Source organism: Pestalotiopsis fici, assembly GCF_000516985.1.
Source record: "Pestalotiopsis fici W106-1 unplaced genomic scaffold PFICI_Scf_5, whole genome shotgun sequence".
In the NCBI taxonomy this organism is placed as follows: Eukaryota; Fungi; Ascomycota; class Sordariomycetes; order Amphisphaeriales; family Sporocadaceae; genus Pestalotiopsis; species Pestalotiopsis fici.
Window position 1 is genome coordinate 3,685,078 of NW_006917095.1, and position 19,356 is coordinate 3,704,433.

Consider the following 19,356-nt stretch of genomic DNA (forward strand, 5'->3'; position numbering starts at 1 on the left):
AATACGTAGATACTTGCGAGGCCGTTGCGTCTTCTAGTCGTGTCCACAGCCCAGCCGCTGTTTCTTGTCCTTTGTCGATATGTCTGCTCCTGAATAAAAGTGCCTCTACGCGAAGCGATCGCGCTTAATTACCCGATGGGAGGAACAGAAGAACCAATGCTACCCGAGAACTAGTGAGTTTGAGGGTATCCAAGAATATGCCTGTAAATGTGCAGAGTTTTGCTCCTTAAGAAAGAGGAAGAAAACAGCAGCATGAATAGAGACAAAAACAAGATGTTCTTCTCTTAGCTCATCACAATTCTTCTTTCTTTGACGTTGGCCGCAGGGACCCTCGGGGGTGAGTGATTGAGTGAATGAGTGTAGCAGCACTCACTCATAACCTCTAGGTAAATGCAAGGTACGTACGGTACTGTGCACTAGTCATCTGGTTGGCCCCTGTAAATAACATTGAACACCCCCCAGGCCGGGACCAGTCTAGCGGGAAAACCCCGGTCGAAATTTCCAACCGCGAGGCAGCATCCAATCAATTGATGGATTGCAGCCAGAGAACGGGAAATCTTTCAGAGCTTCATTCAGAGCTTCTGTCTTTAACCCAAGCCAGAGCGCCGGGATATCGAATCACCAGCTCATCACCGCCCCAACTCGGCGCCAATCTCAAGCGGAGGAGAGGCTTTGAACATCACGAAGCGGCAAGAGACACGAACATTTTGAACACTTGGGTCCGCAAGGCCAATTCGATCACCTGCGTCGTTCCAACAGAAAAAAAAAAAAAAAAAGTTCACAGCCATGGCCGTTCTCAGGCCAATGGCAACACCGACGACGAGGTGTCTGCTCGCCCAGCCCTCGACCGCGACAGCCACCGCCGCTACCCGCGCAACATTCAGCACAACGGCGACGGCCTCGCGCCAGACGCCCACGCATCTCAAGGTGCCATTTGAGCGCGTGCCCGACTATCCCTACGGGCCCTTTCGGTGGTACAAGCAGCGCAACTCGGGACTATACGGCACCTCCAAGATTCGCTTTGGCAATACCGTGTCGGAAGAGCACAACATCAAGCAGCCAACATCATGGCGGCCGAACCGGCACACCAAGCGCCTCTGGTCCCCGAGTCTCAACATGTTCATCCGCACCCGCCTGACCGCCCACGTTCTCCGCACCATTGACCGTCTCGGCGGTATTGACGAGTACCTGCTCGGCACCAAGCAGCGCCGCATCAAGGAGCTCGGCCCCGCCGGTTGGAGGCTGCGCTGGAAGGTCATGCAGAGCGCCCCCGTCCAGGAGGAATGGGCGAGGCAGCGTGAGGCCATGGGTCTACCACCCAAGGGATCCGCAGAAGCCCAGGATGCCGAGGCAGCACCCAGCCCGGAAGAGATTGCCGAGCTTGATGCCATGCTGGAGCGAGGAGACGAATTCGTTATTGGCGAGGAGCTTGTCGAGGAGAAGTTCATGGCCGAGGAGCCAGTCAGCAAAGTCACCGAGGCAAGGAATACGCCCCAATAGGTGCCATACATGAGCGAGTGATGGCAATGTGAGCGCAAGCCCCAACAAAAGGGTAGTCGTGATGCATATTTCACTCTTGGGCCCGATTTGCCAACCAACAGCATCGTCTTTGGACACGATATGCTCTGTAACATTCAATTTATTCACTGTACAAAAGGCCGCCACCATGCATTCGCATCACCAGGGAATCATGAGCATAGACTCAAGAGGCATAAAAACATGTATCAAGCCCAAATAAAAATATAGTATATTACAATGACCAGTCTCTCAATTCTGTACTTTTATAGATCGATCTATTTTGTGTATCATTCTACAAGAGACATTACTAGTCAAAGAAAGACGCCCTGTATGCCAGAACGATACAACATTTTCCCGCCAACTCCGTACCAAAACATCAGATTAATTCTCCTCCTCCTCTAAACAAACCAGACGGGTATAAATCTCTTAGAAGCGTAGATCCCAGCCAATCTTGGGACCAATCGTAGGCAGCTCTTCGGCCACACTCTGTACATCCTTGTCTCCACGTCCACTGAGGCAAATGACAATATCTTCGCCCTTCTTCATAGTCTTGGCAAGCTCAATGGCCCCGTAGATGCCGTGCGCACTCTCAAGAGCAGGAATGATACCCTCGAGCTGGGACATCAGCTTGAAACCAGTGAAGGCTTCGGCATCCGTTGCAGCAATGTACTTGGCACGCTCGCTGTCCTTCCAGGATGCCAACTCGGGGCCAACACCCGGGTAGTCAAGACCGGCAGAGACGGAGTGGGTGTCGGAAATCTGACCATGCTCATTCTGGAGGACATAGGTACGAACACCGTGCAAAACACCCTTGGTACCTCCAGAGAGCGTAGCGCTGTGCCTTGCAGTCTCGACACCATCGCCTCCAGCCTCGACTCCCAAGAGCTTCACGCTCGGGTCATTGCTGAAGGGATAGAACATACCCACGGCATTCGAACCTCCACCGACGCAAGCCACGACGGCGTCCGGCAGCTTGCCACGCTTGGCAAGCAGCTGTTCCTTGGTCTCGTTTCCAATGACCGACTGGAAAGTTCGAACAATGGTGGGGAAGGGGTGAGGACCAATGGCAGATCCAATGATGTAGTGAGTATCGTCCAGGTCGACCACCCAGGCTCGCAGAGCCTCGTTGACGGCGTCACGGAGCGTCTTGGAGCCAGCCTCGACAGCAACAACCTTTGCGCCGAGCAGGCGCATTCGGAAGACATTGAGGGCCTGGCGGCGGACATCCTCGGCACCCATGTATACTGTACATTCCATGCCGAACTTGGCGCAGACAGTCGCAGTGGCAACACCGTGTTGTCCAGCGCCAGTCTCGGCAATGATCTTGGTCTTGCCCAGTCTCCTGGCAAGTAGGATCTGTCCTAGGGCATTGTTGATCTTGTGCGATCCAGTGTGGTTAAGATCCTCGCGCTTCAACCAGATGTTGGCGCCTCCGGCGTACTCGGTCAGGCGCTCGGCAAGCTGGAGGTGTCCCGGCCGGCCAATCCACGGGTAGTATGAGCGGTACTCCTCCCAGAACTTGGGGTCGTCCTTGATGGCGTTGAATCCCTCCTCAAGCTGTGACAGGCAGTCCATCAAGGACTCGGGCACATATTGACCACCGAACTCGCCGAAGCGGTCGGGGATGCTGCCATGCAGGGCACCCAACTTGGCTACCAGATCGGCGTCGTCCTGCTCAGTAATAACACCATTGACAGTGGGAGCCGCCTCGGGCTCCTTGGCGCCATTGATAGCCTCGACAATGCCCACCTCGCGCGTGTGCTCTTCATCTGCCGATGTGGAGCGGCCGCAAACATACGCACAATATTCCTCGACAGCCTTGGGCCCGCTGCCGGCCTCGGCCTTTTGCAGGGTGCTCACAATTTGTGAGCCAATGACGACGCCATCTGCGACTTCGGCGACGCTCTTGAAATGGTCCCGAGTGGAGACACCGAATCCGACGGCGGCCGGCTTGTTACCACTGTAAGACTTGACTCTGGCGACGAGGGCAGGAAGGTTGGCATTGAGCGATCCCAAAGCGCCAGTGACGCCCTGTCGGGAGACAACATAGATGAAGCTGTCGGCCAGGGCGCAAAGAAGCTTCATGCGTGCGTCGCTAGTGGCAGGGGCAATTAAGGGGACGTAACTGAGACCACCACTGCTGCAGAATTTGCGGAAGGAAACAGCCTCCTCTGGGGGCAGATCGCAGACGATGAATCCGTTCACACCAGCCTCCTTGCAGTCTCTAAGCAAGGCCTCCTCACCATACGACAACAGGGGGTTGTAGTAGCCCATCAACAGCACAGGGACTGTACATCCTTGTTTCCTGGCGTCGCGAACCATCTGTATTACGTGACCAACTGTAACGCCATTTTCGAGGGCGACGGTATTGGCGGTCTGAATGGTAGGGCCATCGGCGATGGGGTCTGTAAAGGGAACACCGAGCTCTATGACGTCTACAGAGGATTCTGTTAGCATGTTTTTCCTTCGCTTCCAGAACTTCTCTTGAATGGGGCAATCCATACCTGCACCACCCTTTTGCATGGCCATCATAATATTCGGCGTGTCCTCGGGCTTAGGGTAGCCCGCAGTGACATAGGTCACAAGGGCAGACTGGATAAGGAACAAGTGGTTAGCAAGACGTTTCGAGGAGGCAATTGAGTTTGTACGGGAAATATCCGTCATGGTGAGGTTGCTTGGCGGCGGAATGGGGGAGCAGCAACAGCTCTCCCGGTGTGACATACCCTGTTCTCGGCCTTGCACCGCTTGAATGTCTGCTTCAAACCTTCCATGTTGGCCAGAAGTATGTGTTCTTGGAAGAGTCTATATTGGGGAAAAAGAATGAGTGAATTGCCAAGTGAGACGTCGAGAAGGAATCGGAAGAGTAAAGAGGTGATCTGGACTTGGCTTTATGGGCAGGGTAGTCGAACCTCTGACTCACGTTGGGGGAGATATGGAGAGAGTATGGGGGAGGAGGACAGAGGGCAAGAATACAGAAGAGTGGTAGGAAAGCCAAGAGCAGATGATGACTCTTTTTATGAAGACCTAGATAAGTAGGAGTAGTGTAGGAGGTCAAAGTATTCGACTATTTTATCCCTGGGTCGTGGTTGCAGGGAACAGACCAGAGGTGGACTCTTTTGGTTGGTGGGATGAATCGAATAATCAATTGAATAATTTTTGAGTAGTCAGTCACTCTCGAGGCCCCTCACTCAACTTCGTTTCGCTTCTTCTGCCCCGCGATCGCAGCGGCCCTGCATAGTACCTAAACGGTCAGCGGCTGTCCAGATGGGTCCTGATTTACACTACAGCTCGCTGCTCGGCTATGCGTTAGAGGGGCAGAGTGGCCATTGCTGGGGGCGCCAGACGGCGTGTGCTTTTCGCCCCCCCTGGTCAAAATTCGAGGTGTGGACGTGCGGCGATACCGGACCCATGTCCTTGGTGACGAAATAGACTCGGTGACTACGATTTCGCTTACTCCGCTTACTCTGCTATTGGTTGTCCTCTGTGACGAAGCAATTAATCCTCTTGCAATTTGACCAGTTTGAAGAGTTGTGATATCGACTAGATACACATATCTTATATCACTACCCATAACAAAAGACGCGGCAGGTCTTTGTAACGTGTTTTCCCGTAGAAGAAAGCTCAGCTAATGCGAGTCTGGCTAATCTAGGTACCCTGGTGGCATTCTTGGACCATACGAAAAAAATCTCTATACTCAAGTATTGGTAGTCTACATATTTATAAGACTATCTCTACATACCCCTAGCCTTTTTCTTCTTCCCCGGGGGAACAGGCGATTAAACTTCTAAGCATCACATCCGGAATCTCGATAATCTAAGCGACTTATTATCATCGTCCGAAAGGGGTCGAGTCACTAGGATCCTGAAAGCAATAATGCATTTGATAGGATGTAAAAGCTGACCATTTTTCTGATCCCAGTAAGCAGTCCCTATAGCCACAATATTGTTCAATGATGACAGAAGCCATAATGATTACACTTCCTTCTTATTAGCGACAAATTACTGGTAGTAGGCACCAATTTATCTTGTATTACAAGACAAATGGCAGTAAAGGTTGGCTAGATCAGTATTCTCAGTTATCCCAGATCCCGGAAGATTCCTTCCAATGTTGACGTGTGACGAGGCCCTGCCATTCTGAATCTCGAAAAAAGTTCTCCATTATACAATCGACCATCAATTGATTGTCAGATGAGCCTATTCTTTTTGTCGATACTGGACAGAATGTTTACATTGAGACGTGCCTTTCTGAGTGCCAAAGCCATCTTCTGGACCACTCGTTTCTAAATGGAAGGCGCAGATTTGACCGTCAATAGTATGAACATTTCAAGACGATACTATCAGATAGTATGGATGCGTCGATATAGACTACAAGATTTGGAGCGCAGTGAAACTCCATCATGTGATCTGCTGCTCCGCGAGGTTCAGATCTTCTGGTATCTGATTACTCGCGAAAACATGCATAAAGACTGCCTTTTTGATTTCCTTTAAAAAACAAAAACAAAAAAACAAGGTTAGCATACTGGAATGTGGGTATTTGTGATGGCAATCATCATTCTGTTGCTGTCACCAATATGCAGACGAACTCTTCTTACGCCCAATATATTTTTCTTTTTCGTCCTTTCTTCCTGGTTAACGTAATTGCCGGCCCCTGGAAACTTCTCAAGAGCGGGCTTCGAAATTCTTCGAGTATAATGATAATTATCTCCATTTCAAGGCTGCTTGCAATTTGGACGAAGTGAGACCCCAGGATGACAGGATCCTTACCAACTTTTCCCTGGTCATTTGGCTGAAGATGGCGAAAGTGTTGTGAGGCGACCATGGTCTGGGGCCCCGCAACCCTCGAGAATTGGAATAAATAAACGCCTATCATCCATTGGAATCCTCTCAGATATGGCACTAAAGCAATATTTACGCAACTCCAGCGTCTCTTTGACAGGAGACACATGACCGAGGTTATCATCACGTCAATACGGACACGACTTTGGGAAACGAGTCAAAAAGACAAGACAGGGTAGTTTGGGCCATGCAAGACGCTTATAATTGATCAAGAATCTATATCAACAGCTTGTGACTCTAAACCCACGCCAATTCCATAGAGCATCTAGACCAGTAACTTATAAGGGAGCAGTTTGATCAGATTCTGCAACTCAAAAAAACATCGTTTCCGCACCTTGGCTCAACAATAAAATAGATTATAAACCTGTAGCAATTTGATCCTGGGAGGACCATACACGGCATTTGCTTGGTCGAAAAAGATTTGACTTGACTTTTGATCCGTTCAAGTATCGCATTTTAGACCAAAATCTGGCTATGACGGTAGCATAGCCAAAAGTGGGCCAACTGATTCCTGTGTCTATGAAGGTATCTAAAATGAAGCCATCACTCGCTTATCGCACATCAAGAACGCCCCAGATTTTATTCATTACATCATTCATACACATTTTAGCCCTTGACCTTGTAGATGGCCTCGGCAAGGCGACCGACGTTCTCGCTGGTGATACCGGCGACACTGATACGTCCATCCTTGGTAGCGTACACGCTGTGCTCCTGGGCCAGGGCATCCATCTGGGCGGGCTCGAGACCAGTGTAGGCAAACATGCCGATCTGGCTGGTGATGTGGCTCCAGTCGTGCTTGCTGCCGAGCTTCTCGAGGTTCTCCTTGAGCAGAGCACGCATGCTGATGATACGGTCTGCCATCTCCTTGACCTCAACGAGCCACTGCTCGTAGAGGGCGGGGTCGTTCAAGATCTGAGAAGCAATGCGGGCTCCGTGGACGGGAGGGTTGGAGTACAGAGGGCGAACCAAGATCTTGATCTGAGAGTCGATTCTCTTCTTCTCATCGGCATCCTCGGCGACAATGGAGAAGGCACCAACACGCTCACCGTAGAGACCCATGTTCTTGGCGAAAGACTGGGCCAGGCAGATGTTGTGGCCTTCCTTGACAAAGTGACGGACAGCAAAGGCGTCCTTGTCAGTGTTGCCAGAAGCAAAACCCTGGTAAGCCATATCGAAGAAGGCATAGTGGCCAGCCTCCTTGACGGCGTCGCTGATCTCCTTCCACTGAGTCTCAGTAGGATCGACACCAGTAGGGTTGTGAGCGCAAGCGTGGAACAGGAAGATGCTGCCCTTGGGGGCAGCCTTGATGTCGGCAAGCATGCCCTGGAAGTCGAGGCCAATGGTCTTCTTGTCATAGTATCTGTACTTCTCGACCTCAAGGCCAGCGTCCTTGAAGACGGCGCCGTGGTTGGCCCATGAGGGAGTGGGAATGTAGATCTTCTTGGCGCCGGGGTAAAATCGCTCGAGGAAGGCGGCGCCAATGCGGAGAGCACCAGTACCAGAGATGGACTGGGTGATGACCAGGCGGTCGAGGGCAGAGGAGTCCTTGCCGTAGGCGAGAACGGCAGCAGCCTTGGTGAAGTCGGGAAGACCAGTGATACCAGCGTACTCTTTGTTCAGGCGGCTGGCAATGACCTTCTCCTCAGCAGTACGGACGGAAGGGAGGACGTAGGGCTTGCCCTTGTCGTCACGGTAAGCACCGACACCTGCAGTCACATTGAGTGAGTGGTACGATCTTGTAGCCATGTGGCATGAAACTCTGCCGCCGAGTTACTCATAATGTGCAAGAGTATAACTTACCCAGGTTAATCTTCTTGTCAAAGGAGTCGGCTTTGAAAGCCTCGGTGATGCCTATGGGAACATGTTAGTCTAATGTTTTGATGTTATTTTCATAGCTCCCTTGATTGCTGATGGAGCTTGCGTCATGATGGAGCTTCGTCTTGAGGTCGAACGAGGTGCTGACAGCCTTGAAAAAAATTTGGCAAATGGTAGATGACATACCTAGAATGGCCTGCAGAATAACTCAATTAGCTTTCTGTATTACTTCAACGCCTGTCTCCCAAGAAAAACGTACATCAGGAGGACCCTGGGGAACATTGGCCCAGGTCGAGGCAGCACGAGCAGCCTGGAAGGCCGCAGACCGGCGCACAGCAGGCACACGGCGCGAGGCGATGCGCAGTGCAGGAAGCATTGTGTACAGTGAAGTCTGTATTATGTCGATGAAAGGAAAAGAAGATGAAAATATCCGAATTGACAAGAGACGTCGTCCTCTTGATTGTCTCGCTGTTACAAGAATGGGTTGAGGAAGGGGATGTGGTACGAGCGAGAAAGTGAATGACTCGATTTTGTAGCTGGCAATAATAGTACGAGGTTCAAGGTGAGAGCTCCGGAATATCGGGGTCTTTGCTGAGCTTCACGCTGCAATCGGTCAGTGAGCTGTTTGGCAGACCCACACTGAATTTTTAGTTCGCCTGCTTGCTGGAGGTCGCTCACCTATGCTACCCCGTGAACGCCCGCTTGTGGACTTGCCCAGGTGAGATCCACCTGTGCTGGATCGGAACATCGTTCAAGCTGCTCCGCTCGGGGGATCGGAATTCTCTCTCATTGGCGCGCTACCTATGTCCAGAGTCAATTGCGCTGTGCATGCCCTGTAATTCACCTCCACACCCACCTGGGCATCAATGCCCATTTCCTCGTTAGCGCCCTTTTCCCCGTAAAATCCAGCAGCCCGCCGACCGCTACGTACATTAAGTAGGTGCATTACCTAGGCCTAGAAAGACGCCTACATTAAATGGGCATTGTAAGCCAACAGTGGCAAGCAGTCGAGGAGCATCAACCAAATGATAGATCAGGCCGAGACAAGAACTTAATGCAACTAAGCCGCCCAGAAACTTGGCTTATCATTATGCTGAATGCGAGATACACGCAAGTAACACTGTGGCTCATTTCCAATTTCTCACTGTCTTGCCCTGTTTGATTAATCCCATACAAGCAGTTACACAAATCTTAGGCAAGTCATTAAGGAAGCAAGACGGCGGGTTCCACCCTACTTGAAATTGGCTGTCATGTGATACAAATGTTTCACGAGCATCTAGCTCGCAAGCACGCACTCAGTTGAGTTTGCTTGGCCGAATTTTGACCAAATCAGTGCAGATGGATGGTATCATATATTGGGGTTCACTTGAGCAACCGTGCATTACACAACTCTTCATTCTAGATCCTCGGCATTGAGGTATTCTGAACATATAGTAGGCCCATTCAGATTCATGATGTCGGCAATGGTGACGTTTGGCACCAAGTCGGTCATCCAGAGGTTGTGATTCAGCGTCGTTATAGTGCCGTTGTCGCCAAAGTAATCCGTCACCGCCGTGGGCGGATAGTCGGGGCTTCCAGGCTCGGCCGTTCGCGGCACATTCACTCCGCCCATATCATACAGTCGTGCTGGATAGTCGAGCTTCTGCCACTCCCAGTAGAGTTTGTCGAGGTAACCATGATGTAGAAAAAACAGCGGATCTCCGGGAGAAAATGTAGGGTCCGACATCTAATGGGGAGGATTCGTTCCTATTAGCCATTCTGATCACGGTCTCCTTCGGAGGGTTGGGAAGGTCTTCTTACTATGCCACCAACTCCATTATGGCCAGCGCTGTGTGGCGCCAACGTGAAGCAGTTCCACGCCAGCACATACTTGGTAAAGGTATTGCACTTGTTGATATAATTCTGTGCCGCGGCGCTGAAGGAGAACTGGTCGAACTGGCGACTTAGGCAATGGTCGCCCAGCTGGTTGTTTGCAAGGAATCGCAATGTCAGATTGGCAAAGGGCCCATTTTCAATACAGCTATCGCCACCTGCGCCGTTTGCGCCATAATACTGGTCTTGGAAGAGCTCTGAAGCAGACATATTGGCGACTTCTGCCACTTCATCCCAGTATGGCAGGCGGCCAGTATAGCCGCACTCGTCGCGGATCAATGTCTCGTGCGCGGCCACATAGTACCTATGAAAGGGGAGAAAGCCTCCCTGGCTCTACGTCAGCTGTGATGCGACCTCGTGGGCTCCGGCTTGCATACCACATTGTGTATAGTCACAGTCTGTGTGATACTAAGCAGGGTTTATAGTCAGCAAATAGCCCTTGTTTTCCTCAGTTCAATTTGCGCTTCTTGAACCATGTTGTATTCTTTTGGTTGAGTCGGAAATTAGGAAATGAAGAAAGCCCCAAAGTGGCCGCGAGAGACGTACTGTGGCCATTGTAGATCATCCCATCGAGTTACCGCTCCAGCCAAGCCTGTTTTCGAAGGTGTGTTCATGAGACACAAGTCGGCTTCAATGTACGACAACTTTTCATCCTGGGAGAGTTTTGTCCAGGGCACTCGCTGACGGATGGCGGTGCAGTTGGTCTCGATATCCCGCTTCAAATTAACGTGAGGCAGTGCTGCGGCCAGCGAAGAGATCAGGAGCAGGCATTTTGCGCCTTGAAGGAACGACATGGTTCTTGATGAGCCCAAATTCGACCGACTTACTGCAAAATGTCTAAACGGAAACCCGGGGATCTCTGTAACTTTTCCAAACGAAGCGTTCTCATCGTCTTATACCTTGGGCAAATCACCGACGTCCATGGCGCATTCAAATCCATCATGGCGGGAAGTGGGCGAGTGGGTGATTTTAACCATCACGTCTCATTCGGCTAACGTCACGTATAGGGAAGCTGTTGAAAAGCTCATGGGTCCACTGGAAATGGTATAGTCTCAGGACATCTTTTTTTTACACTGCAAAGGGACACGAACCTGGACTCCATGGGTCTGGGTCCGGCACTGGATTCGGCATGGCGCCACTGGCCGGAGAAGAAGAATAGAAAGGGGTCCGGGATAGGATTTTAGTAGTACCTATTGCCTAGGCATGGCTATCATTTGTCCTTTCCCTTGGCGTTTGCGCGTCGATACCCAGTAAGTCAGGACGAGTGGTTGCCTTCCTAATCGGGCAACCCTCATTCTGCGGAGAGATGTTTGGCCTTGATTGGGCAATGCGAAACAAATGCGTCTGTTACCTGCGGGAGTTCACCAACACTATACATGCCTGAGAGCAATGCATCTCTTGAACGGTCAAGGTTTTCATTGATTATTACCAACTGCCGAAATGAACCAGGCTGTCTATAGGCAGTCGAACCCAAGATCGTGGGAATAGCCAGTAGTGGCAGTGAACATGCAAGCGCCTTGCATTCGGGCCGTTCCGATGAGTGGGCCATAGTATACCTACAACCTTTTTTGATCCGATTATGGGGCGCGGATCTACCAAGCTCTCAACTTTAACCCTGAGAAAAGCTTAATATAACTGCCCCTAACCTACAACTCTCAACTCGTCGATTGCTACCTTGGATACTACCGACTTGTGGAAGAAACTGGACCATTTTAAACTTCAATGTTGAGCGCATTCCCGCTTGATCCGGCGTGCCTCTAGCAAACCCTTCAAGATTTGCTGAAGCTGTCAACAAGAATGGGCCATGCCCTTCATGTGGGTGGATTAGGCACTGAGCATGAATCCTAATTGCATTCATGTTGGCCCAGCAGGATATGACCCTTTTGGAACACATGTTGCTGCTAGTCCTCTTTTTCGCTAGGCTTTCCGTTGTTCAACTCGTCCCACATTACCATCGAGGCACCTGTGTAAAAAGAAGATCGAAGTTGGGACGGGGAAAAGACAAAAAGCACTTGGTAACACAGGTGCAACATCATCTATAGACTGGCGCTACGCCAACAATATGCCAGAAGAGCTTGGAAAAATCATAAGTGACTGTTTATTGTCTAGTGCCATGCAGGTGGGAGAAAGCGGCCGGGCAGCGAAATCATTCGATCAGTACGGAGGCGTCGGGGAGGGGCTTGACGTTGAACATGGGCGACAGATTCCGGCATGAATTCAGAGAGCCAGAATAGTGCCATGACTTCTGTCTAGGCCTATGTGAGCTTTGGTATAGAATGAACTTTGGGACATATCCCGCGCATCTAATACAAAGACATATTCACTGGTACTGAGCACTTGATCAACACTCAAGGGTCGAAAGTGCCTAGGAGTTGTGGATTTCTCGAGGACTTTTCAACCGGTGAAGGCAATCCATCATGGCGCGCGCGTTTAAAGGCACACATTTGGCCATGACGCCTGGTGCAACCGGTGATACGCGCGCTCCCATAGCCGATCGTGATTGCACTGCTGTTATATCGCACAAAACGGTACTCGCCTCCAAAGTCACATCCAGCAACAATCCAGGTAGGATTGAATGAGGGTCATTGCCAACAAGTTTTGATGCGGTCAATCATCAATACTTGTTGTGCGGAGTGCATCCGTCTTACAGATTAATTATGGTATTTACAATAATGTTACAGAGGTTCATCATGATTATCACTGACAAGAACTATAAAACGTACATGGATTGCCATTCGATCGTTCCCCGGTGGTGGCCAAGGCTTGTGAAGTGCTGGCCTCTTGCAATAGCTGGGCAAAGTAAAGCTTTCTCACAGGTAGGGATATCAAGAGTTGGAACATGTGTTCAAGGAGCGTCCATGTATGAAATGCAGAGGAGATGTATGGTTATCTTACAATACAGCCGCCGAGCCAGACCCTGCTGTGCTTCTCGGGCCAGCACCGATGATGCTCTTTCATTCGTAAATCAAGTCCTGTCGTAGCCGATATCAATGAAAGTGGCTTGGTCGGGAAGATTCATGACGGGGACGCCGGATCATGGTTCCTAGTTGTCGGCTATGCATGTCATTAGATCAGAACCCTGTCGCGGAAGTCGGGGAACGATCCGCGAGGAGATGTACCAGGGGTCTCACCGAAAAGAATGCTACCCAAATATGTAGTACCTAGCCAGGTTTGCAGCCGGCTCTGTTTGGCTCCATGTACGCGAGGCTCATGGTATTCCGGCGTCCCGCGCTGCATGTATGGGGATTGTTGGCGTCGCGTTATCTCATAAACCAGGGTTTGCAGACAAATGAGTATTCACGACAGTCACCGGTCACGTCGTTTTCGAAGGAAAACTTCCTTCTCTCAGAGCTGTTACCTTGGCCATAGCCTATCACGATGTAAGCAGGGGTCAAAGTCGAAACCAAATAAGTAGTACTTTGTAGAGCAGGCATACATGACGAACCGTTTTTCATAGGGCCCCGTGTCCCAGTCCAGATCCTATGCGCAAATGCCCGACTCTGAATTTGTTCTTCTGGCAACTGGATCGCGATTGACGACATAGTATAATGTATCAGTCGTATATTTAACTCTGGATACGGTCGTGTATCGACACGAGTATGACGAGAACCCCCAATTAAATCTACCAAACTTCCAGGCAATCGCACTGTCCGATAAACCTTCGGTGGCCGTCTGTTTTTCGTTCCACAATCCCAAGGGAACAGGACTCATCTAGCTTGGAACAAACAAATACTCCAATTGCTCCAAGAACAGCCAACAATGTCCTTACAACCAGTAAGCAGCTCACTAGAAAGCAGATTTAGGCATTCTATGGCTAAGAGTTACTGATAGTGAATCCAGAATGGCAGAGCCAGCGGAGAGTCCTCTGGACCCCGTCGAAGGGTCCAACGGCACCGCCGCCGCAACAGAAGAGATCGCCAGGAGCCTTACACGCAGCGTCGTGATACTCGTCACACAAATGGACAACAGGCTGCCATCACCAATGGTTCCACGACCGACGTACATGAGACCGTGCCCGAGCCGGATGCACATGAAGAAGCGAGCGTAGCCAGTATTAACTTGGATGAACAAGCCACGGCCGAAGACAGAAATGGCCATCAAAACAGAAACAATGGAGCCGGAAATCCTCAGCATATGGCAACAACAGCCTCTCTATCTTCGTCAGCTATCACTACAGCTCAAGTTATGTATGACCAGCAAGTACAGGCGGCAGACAGCTTTCAGTCAGCAGCTCTATATGCCTGGAGTACTGCACCGATATCTCAAGATGCTTGGACCCCTCTGGGTGGCGCTCGAATTGATGGCCCGGGGAAAAATTAAATACTGGCTGCACTATAAGCGAATATTACCTGTTGAAAGGGAATGCCTTTCCGGTGTGAGACTTTTAGGAGAATTTTCTTGAACTTTTGATTCTGGAGACAAGTGTCGTTTCTCGTTCGATCTCTTATAACTTTCCACTTAATTTTTTTTTTTTTTTTTTTTTTAATTTGTCACTACTGCTTTTCAACAAGATTGTTATGGTCCAATGGGTTGTTCATTTTAGGTTGTAAGCTCAATGTAGGTAGGGATATATGTAAAAATAGTTTGCGTCATCTCTGGTATTTGAGCGTACGTTATAACAATTTTTAATAGTAATAGGAAATATTTTTCCACCAATCAAAGTGATGATTCCAGAATCGATATTGGAGTGAAAAAGTTTGCATCTTTAAAACAATCTGGCTTTCATATCTTGGACAACATGGTCTGGTCCCGCTGCTGACAAGTACAAACTCTCAAGCACAATATTGAGTACATGATATACTTGGGGATGAGATGTCAACTTGAGGGTTAAAGGATTCATTATCCAGTGATTACACTGAGATTCATTGAATTATTGTACTGAATCTTTTCTCTTTCGGTCAACTAGAAAAACAGAATGGATTGCTCGGTTTAAAATGAACATTTAATGTCCCCGCTCCATTTTTGTCCGGCGCTACGTTATGCAGGTACATACCTCCTGACCAGCAGCACTGAGTCACCAACTCAACCCAAACCGCGCCAATACTTGTTTGCCTAGAATAGATAAATGTTTACTTCCAACTTCGTCATTGTTGTTTGACTCCCAAGCGCGCAGCCAAATAAACGTCGGTGGGAAAGGGAGGATAAGAGAAGGGAAAAAAAAATCCGACTCTGATTCCACGCGCCCGTATAGGTCGTGAGCGGGCTGTATTACAATGGCGCAACAATCTCAGCTCTTCACATCAGGCCACTTCCAGACGATTGACCTCTCGTCAGCAAACGACCAAGTCATCATAGAGGACCAGATATACGGCCAGTTCACCGTCACCGAACCCGTTTTGGTGGAGCTCCTCCGCTCGCCCGCCGTCGTCCGACTGGCTGGCGTGCACCAGCATGGCATCTCGGGCCTCCTGCGCCTCACTCCGCCCGTCTCGCGCATGGAGCACTCGGTCGGCGCCTTTCTGCTTGTGCGTCTCGTGGGCGGCGCCGTCGACGAGCAGGTCGCGGGTCTGCTGCACGACATTAGCCACACGGCCATGAGCCACGTTGTCGACTTTGCCCTGTCGGCCCCCGGCGAGGGCAGTTTTCACGAGGTGCACAAGATGCGCTACGTCATGAAAACCCAGATCCCCGAGATCCTCGCCCGCCATGGGTTCACGGATCTCAGACCCCTCGAAGAAGTCCTGTACCCGCTGGTCGAGCAAGATGCGCCCCATCTCTGTGCCGACAGGCTCGACTACGGGCTGCGCGATGCCGTGGGCTTTGGTCACATGAGCCTCGAGGACGCGCAGAGCGTTCTCAAGTCGCTCAAGGCCGTTCCGTCCTCGTCACACCCAAAGCGCATATTGGTTCTGCAGGATCCGCAGCTTGCCTTGGCTCTCGCAAAAGCCTACATGGCCTGCGACAAGGAAGTCTGGGGCAACACGGCACACGGGGACATTTACATTCGAACAGCCAACTTGATGAAGACGCTCATTAGAAATGGGAGCGTACACGAGGACGAGCTCTGGACCTTGTCAGACGCCGAGTTCTGGATCAGGATGCGCCAGGCGGCCGATGCAGAGGGCCAAAAGGCAATGGATCGACTCGAGACAGAAGGGCTGCCTGACGAGAAAGGACTCCCATTACCCAGAAGTGCAAAGGTACGGACAATAGACCCTGATATGCTGTTGGCACATACAGAACAGCCATTACCTCTTTCCGTGGTGCTGCCTGAGTATGCTGCAGAGAAGCAAGACTACATTAAGATACGAAGAGCTTTATATGCCCCGGCTTGAGTAGGAAGAAAAGACTAGATTTGCATAGAATGAATGATAAAAGATGGCAATTTCTATAGAGGGGCGGGTTGGCAGGTGGAGGTGTTACTCTCAACTCCTTCCATGACGTGTTATCCAATTTCTATAAGATGAATACAACTTTGACACAAGTCCTCCAATCATTTAAAATGATACAGGCCCCCATTTGCCGAGATAATTGATTGTCCATGACCATATATCCTCCTGTTTCTTTTCATCGTAGCTGTCTATGCTCGAACTTATCTGCTTCAGACCTTCAAAATACTTGCCGCTCACTCCAGCCACGTCGATCCCAATGGCAAGCCGTGCCAATGCCTGGCCAGACTCTTCGGTGGTGTGTACATTGGGTGTAAAGACGCGTCTCAGCAATGGTATGATATTTGGCATGATTTTGTGCCACAAGAACCTCTCGAATCTGGTGGCCTCGCGTGACAGACCGGTACCGGGCATCAAGCCTGGGTCAAAGGCGTTGACCGTAATGGATTTCTCTGGCATGTTGACCTGCAAGCGACGATGGAGTGCATACGTCCATAGGACATTGACCAGCTTGCTGGTTGAGTAGCGACCCCTGCCAGGGTATTTCAGATCCGACCCGGCCGGGTGGGCGAGCTGTTCAGCCGTCTCGTACTTTGCGTCAGTCACACCAGACTTCTGCGCAGGATCGTGGGTGCCGCTCGAGGTGAGGACGATTCGAGCACCTTGTGCGAGATGTGGATAGAGCAGATGGAAAAGAAGTGCGTGCCCAACGTGGTTCACTGCAAACGTCTCTTCCAGGCCATCCTCTGTCAGGTGCAACTCGTAGGGATGTTGAATGCCAGCGTTCAGCACAAGGGCCTGGATGGGTGCATGGCCACTGCTTGCCCACTTTTGAGCAAAATCCTTCACTTTATCAAGGCTCGATAGATCCAAAGGAATGAATCTGGTGTTTTGCTGGTTCAAGGTCCGGTTGATTGTGTTTGCCGCATCTGCCCTGGCGGAACGTGAGGCAATCACGACGAGATACTCGGGGTGCGCCTGTGCAATGCTGAGAGCGGCATGGTATCCCAGATGCTGGGTACCTCCGGTAACAATGACAGATCTTGTAAAGTTCATTGCTTCAAAGTATTGCGTTTCTCGAAGAAAACAAAAGGCACTGTTTAGCTCAAACAGTAAAGTGTTGCCTGTTTGGTCTGGCGGCCATTGCGACTTTTATAGAAGCTTTCCATCGTGTCAATTACTCTATTATCATTGCCCAAAGACCTTAATTCATTGTCGATAGTTACGGCCAGATTGAAACCCCGAAGACGTCCAAGAGAAAAAGGGTCAGCGGAAACATGGTCCATGTTCGCCATAATATGCGGCGGTCCGAGAAAGGCGAAACCGTTGTAACTTTCTGAACAAATGCAGACCTACACTGCTTCATTGACTCAAGGCGGAGTCTTGTGAAAGGCGCTGTTTCTTTGTCGACGGAGCGAAGATCGTCCGTTATAGAAACGACTGCTGACTGTCCTAGCTTAGTGTCGTCTATACCCAAGCTTATATTTCTGGCCGCGCACCGCACCGCAACCCCGCGGGCTGAGGCTTCGGGGTCCGTGGCGTCCGAATCCACACGAGAAACTCCTATCACGATGTTATGAGTTGTGTGCAATGCCATGTAACCAACTGCCCTTGAATGTTGATTAATAATTTCAATACCTCACAAGGTCTATTGTGTGCCATTCAACTTGTATGATTTCGGAAGACCAGATCGCAAAGCTGGCTCAACCATGTGGCCGAAGTACTCGACAATGGCGGTTTCTTACACGGGACAGGTCTGCACGTACCAACTATAGTATGTACTATGTATGGGGACGGGCGGGACCCGTCGGGCGTCCACACCAGTGCCGGCCACGGTAAGACGTCAAGACCCAGAGCTGTATTTTAGACTACTACATACTACTACGTACTGCGAACCTCGGAACGCCACTTTGAGAGAGACTCTCGGTATTTTTTTCTCATTGGTCTCGCAAACCGACATTTCGCTCATCCCACTGTACAAAATCTAGGAACGGTACTGATACCAAGTTTGAGGCACTCAACAACCAGCTACTTCCAGGCCTCTGCTCGCTCAATAATCATCGTCGATCGAGCACAAAATGTCGCGCCTCCCATCCCTCGCCCGGCGCCTGGCCAGACCGTCTTCCGTCGTGCACCAACGCACTCTCCCCTCTGCACCACTATCCTCTGCACCACTGTCCTCTGCCTACCGCGCTTCATATGCTACAGGCCCCTTTGGCCACTACCCGTCGCCGCCGCGCCTTCCGGCCGAGGAGCAAGCCGAGTTCGAGCGCCTGCAGCGCACCGCCAACACGCAGGAATCGCTAGACCCAGCAGACCGACCCTTGTCGTCATCGTTAACGGACCAAGAAGAAGCCGCTGCTCAGCAGCAGATCAATCCATCACCCTCTCCAGACGTTCAATCTCCAGTGGCACGCGAAGCCCTCTCGAATCAGGCAACGCTGGGCGAGGTTTCGAATCTACCGCTGCGCAAGGGCGCCCCGCCGGAATTCGAAGGCGAGGTCAACCCCAAGACGGGTGAGGTCGGAGGGCCCAAGAACGAGCCACTCAGATGGGGCAGCGCAGGCGACTGGAGCTACAATGGCAGGGTGACTGACTTCTAAGACTTGGAAAAACAACTTTCCATCTCTGTCTCAAGAACTCAATATTCAATGTCGTTGGGTTCACAGCAACATAGAACACCAAGCTACAATCACAAAACTCTGGGCCTGTACATTGGGATTGGAACGAGCACACACAGATTGCACGCCAGCAGACGTCTCTCCTTATCAGACGGATACCTCGTACGATAGTCAGAGTGTTTGTGAACCTTCTCTTGGAACTGCGGCCATGCCCACCCAGAACTGGTTTGCTAATTTTTGCGGGACCTTCAACTGTGATGGCAAACTGTACCATCATGCCGCCACATTACTGCAATCATGGCCAACCCAAACCCGAATGTAGACCAAGTGTAATTTTAACATGTATCAATAGAAGCCGAAATGTGA

General features: G+C 50.7%; 8 protein-coding genes across 8 annotated transcripts; 4 read left to right on the forward strand and 4 right to left on the reverse strand.

Moving 5' to 3' along the window:
* Positions 1–786: 786 nt before the first annotated feature.
* PFICI_08396 (uncharacterized protein) lies at positions 787–1,500 on the forward strand (the record flags this gene model as incomplete). Its single annotated transcript, XM_007836977.1, has 1 exon — positions 787–1,500. One exon carries the CDS (start codon positions 787–789, stop codon positions 1,498–1,500), a length of 714 nt encoding a protein of 237 aa, XP_007835168.1.
* A 444-nt stretch (positions 1,501–1,944) lies between these two features.
* PFICI_08397 (Tryptophan synthase) lies at positions 1,945–4,289 on the reverse strand (the record flags this gene model as incomplete). The annotated part of the gene is made up of 3 exons (XM_007836978.1): positions 1,945–3,953; positions 4,023–4,110; positions 4,242–4,289. The coding sequence occupies 3 exons, from the start codon at positions 4,287–4,289 to the stop codon at positions 1,945–1,947; spliced, it is 2,145 nt and encodes a 714-aa protein (XP_007835169.1).
* A 2,670-nt stretch (positions 4,290–6,959) lies between these two features.
* On the reverse strand, positions 6,960–8,544 carry PFICI_08398 (Aspartate aminotransferase; the record flags this gene model as incomplete). The annotated part of the gene is made up of 4 exons (XM_007836979.1): positions 6,960–8,059; positions 8,154–8,204; positions 8,355–8,364; positions 8,428–8,544. The coding sequence occupies 4 exons, from the start codon at positions 8,542–8,544 to the stop codon at positions 6,960–6,962; spliced, it is 1,278 nt and encodes a 425-aa protein (XP_007835170.1).
* Positions 8,545–9,561: 1,017 nt separating this feature from the next.
* On the reverse strand, positions 9,562–10,834 carry PFICI_08399 (uncharacterized protein; the record flags this gene model as incomplete). Its single annotated transcript, XM_007836980.1, has 4 exons — positions 9,562–9,894; positions 9,969–10,367; positions 10,418–10,448; positions 10,587–10,834. The coding sequence occupies 4 exons, from the start codon at positions 10,832–10,834 to the stop codon at positions 9,562–9,564; spliced, it is 1,011 nt and encodes a 336-aa protein (XP_007835171.1).
* A 2,965-nt stretch (positions 10,835–13,799) lies between these two features.
* On the forward strand, positions 13,800–14,360 carry PFICI_08400 (uncharacterized protein; the record flags this gene model as incomplete). The annotated part of the gene is made up of 2 exons (XM_007836981.1): positions 13,800–13,814; positions 13,881–14,360. The coding sequence occupies 2 exons, from the start codon at positions 13,800–13,802 to the stop codon at positions 14,358–14,360; spliced, it is 495 nt and encodes a 164-aa protein (XP_007835172.1).
* Positions 14,361–15,253: 893 nt separating this feature from the next.
* PFICI_08401 (uncharacterized protein) lies at positions 15,254–16,315 on the forward strand (the record flags this gene model as incomplete). Its single annotated transcript, XM_007836982.1, has 1 exon — positions 15,254–16,315. One exon carries the CDS (start codon positions 15,254–15,256, stop codon positions 16,313–16,315), a length of 1,062 nt encoding a protein of 353 aa, XP_007835173.1.
* Positions 16,316–16,477: 162 nt separating this feature from the next.
* Positions 16,478–17,425, reverse strand: PFICI_08402 (uncharacterized protein; the record flags this gene model as incomplete). Its single annotated transcript, XM_007836983.1, has 1 exon — positions 16,478–17,425. The coding sequence occupies one exon, from the start codon at positions 17,423–17,425 to the stop codon at positions 16,478–16,480; it is 948 nt and encodes a 315-aa protein (XP_007835174.1).
* Positions 17,426–18,447: 1,022 nt separating this feature from the next.
* On the forward strand, positions 18,448–18,972 carry PFICI_08403 (uncharacterized protein; the record flags this gene model as incomplete). Its single annotated transcript, XM_007836984.1, has 1 exon — positions 18,448–18,972. The coding sequence occupies one exon, from the start codon at positions 18,448–18,450 to the stop codon at positions 18,970–18,972; it is 525 nt and encodes a 174-aa protein (XP_007835175.1).
* Between the last annotated feature and the right edge of the window lie 384 nt (positions 18,973–19,356).